The sequence below is a fragment of the Plasmopara halstedii genome (genome assembly GCF_900000015.1).
Source record: "Plasmopara halstedii genome assembly, contig: Scaffold_323, whole genome shotgun sequence".
Taxonomy (NCBI): Eukaryota; Oomycota; class Peronosporomycetes; order Peronosporales; family Peronosporaceae; genus Plasmopara; species Plasmopara halstedii.
In genome coordinates this window covers 1,797,546-1,798,322 of record NW_020187244.1, presented here as the reverse complement: position 1 = coordinate 1,798,322, position 777 = coordinate 1,797,546, and the positions used below count along the sequence as shown (strand labels likewise).

Sequence of the window (777 nt, the reverse complement as noted above, 5' to 3'; positions counted from 1 at the left end):
ATGGTGTTCTTCTCCGCCAGTGCGATGGCTTTGTCGGTAGCCTCAGTTGCCTTCTTTAACTTCTCTCCAGCCTTTTTCTTTTTGTGTAGATTTTGCGGGCATGTGCAAGAGCCGAAATTGACAAGTCAATCCAGATGATGTGAGCCTTCTTGTCTCCCTCCCCGGTACCATCACCGCCAAGTCCATCCTGGACCTCCTCGTCGGCGTCACAGAGTAAGACAGCCACTCGATTTCTCGCAAGGTCAAGTTGGTGAATCATTTTTGTTACGGGATTACCATTCTTTCGCTCGTACCGAACAAGTTCCCCCAAACCACGCCAGTCCATACCGCTAGCTAGCGCACTACGAATGACAAGCAAAACATTTTCCACATCCTGCTGGTTCAATTCAATTAGCTGAGCGTGCCAAGAGCTTTGCTCCTGAATTTCTTGTAATTGGACGATCTGTTGCTTCTTGTTTTTTTAGCTTCACAAACTTATTCTCAGCTATCGTCTGAGCATTTTTCTTCGCCACCTCGGCTGTCGCTGCATCATAACGCAAAAAGTATTCATCTACAGCCTCATCAAATGCTTGAAAGCTTCTAACCTTCTTGTGCTGATGCTGAGCATACAAGTACGGCGCAAATTCTTCAAACAATTTTGTTTCTCCAGCATCCTCGAAATCTTTCAATATGATAAACCCGCACATCTGGAAATCAGTACACAGATGTCTAGTCTCCAAAGCAGCATTTTCGTTTATTTGTTCTTCTGATTCTCCTTGATCTTGTATCAAAATTGGA

At 44.7% G+C, this 777-nt stretch overlaps 1 protein-coding gene across 1 annotated transcript; it reads right to left on the bottom strand.

Annotated features, from left to right (window-relative positions):
* Positions 1-55: 55 nt before the first annotated feature.
* On the bottom strand, positions 56-686 carry PHALS_08854 (Predicted RNA-binding protein; the record flags this gene model as incomplete). Its single annotated transcript, XM_024724277.1, has 2 exons — positions 56-394; positions 471-686. The coding sequence occupies 2 exons, from the start codon at positions 684-686 to the stop codon at positions 56-58; spliced, it is 555 nt and encodes a 184-aa protein (XP_024575170.1).
* Positions 687-777: the final 91 nt, after the last annotated feature.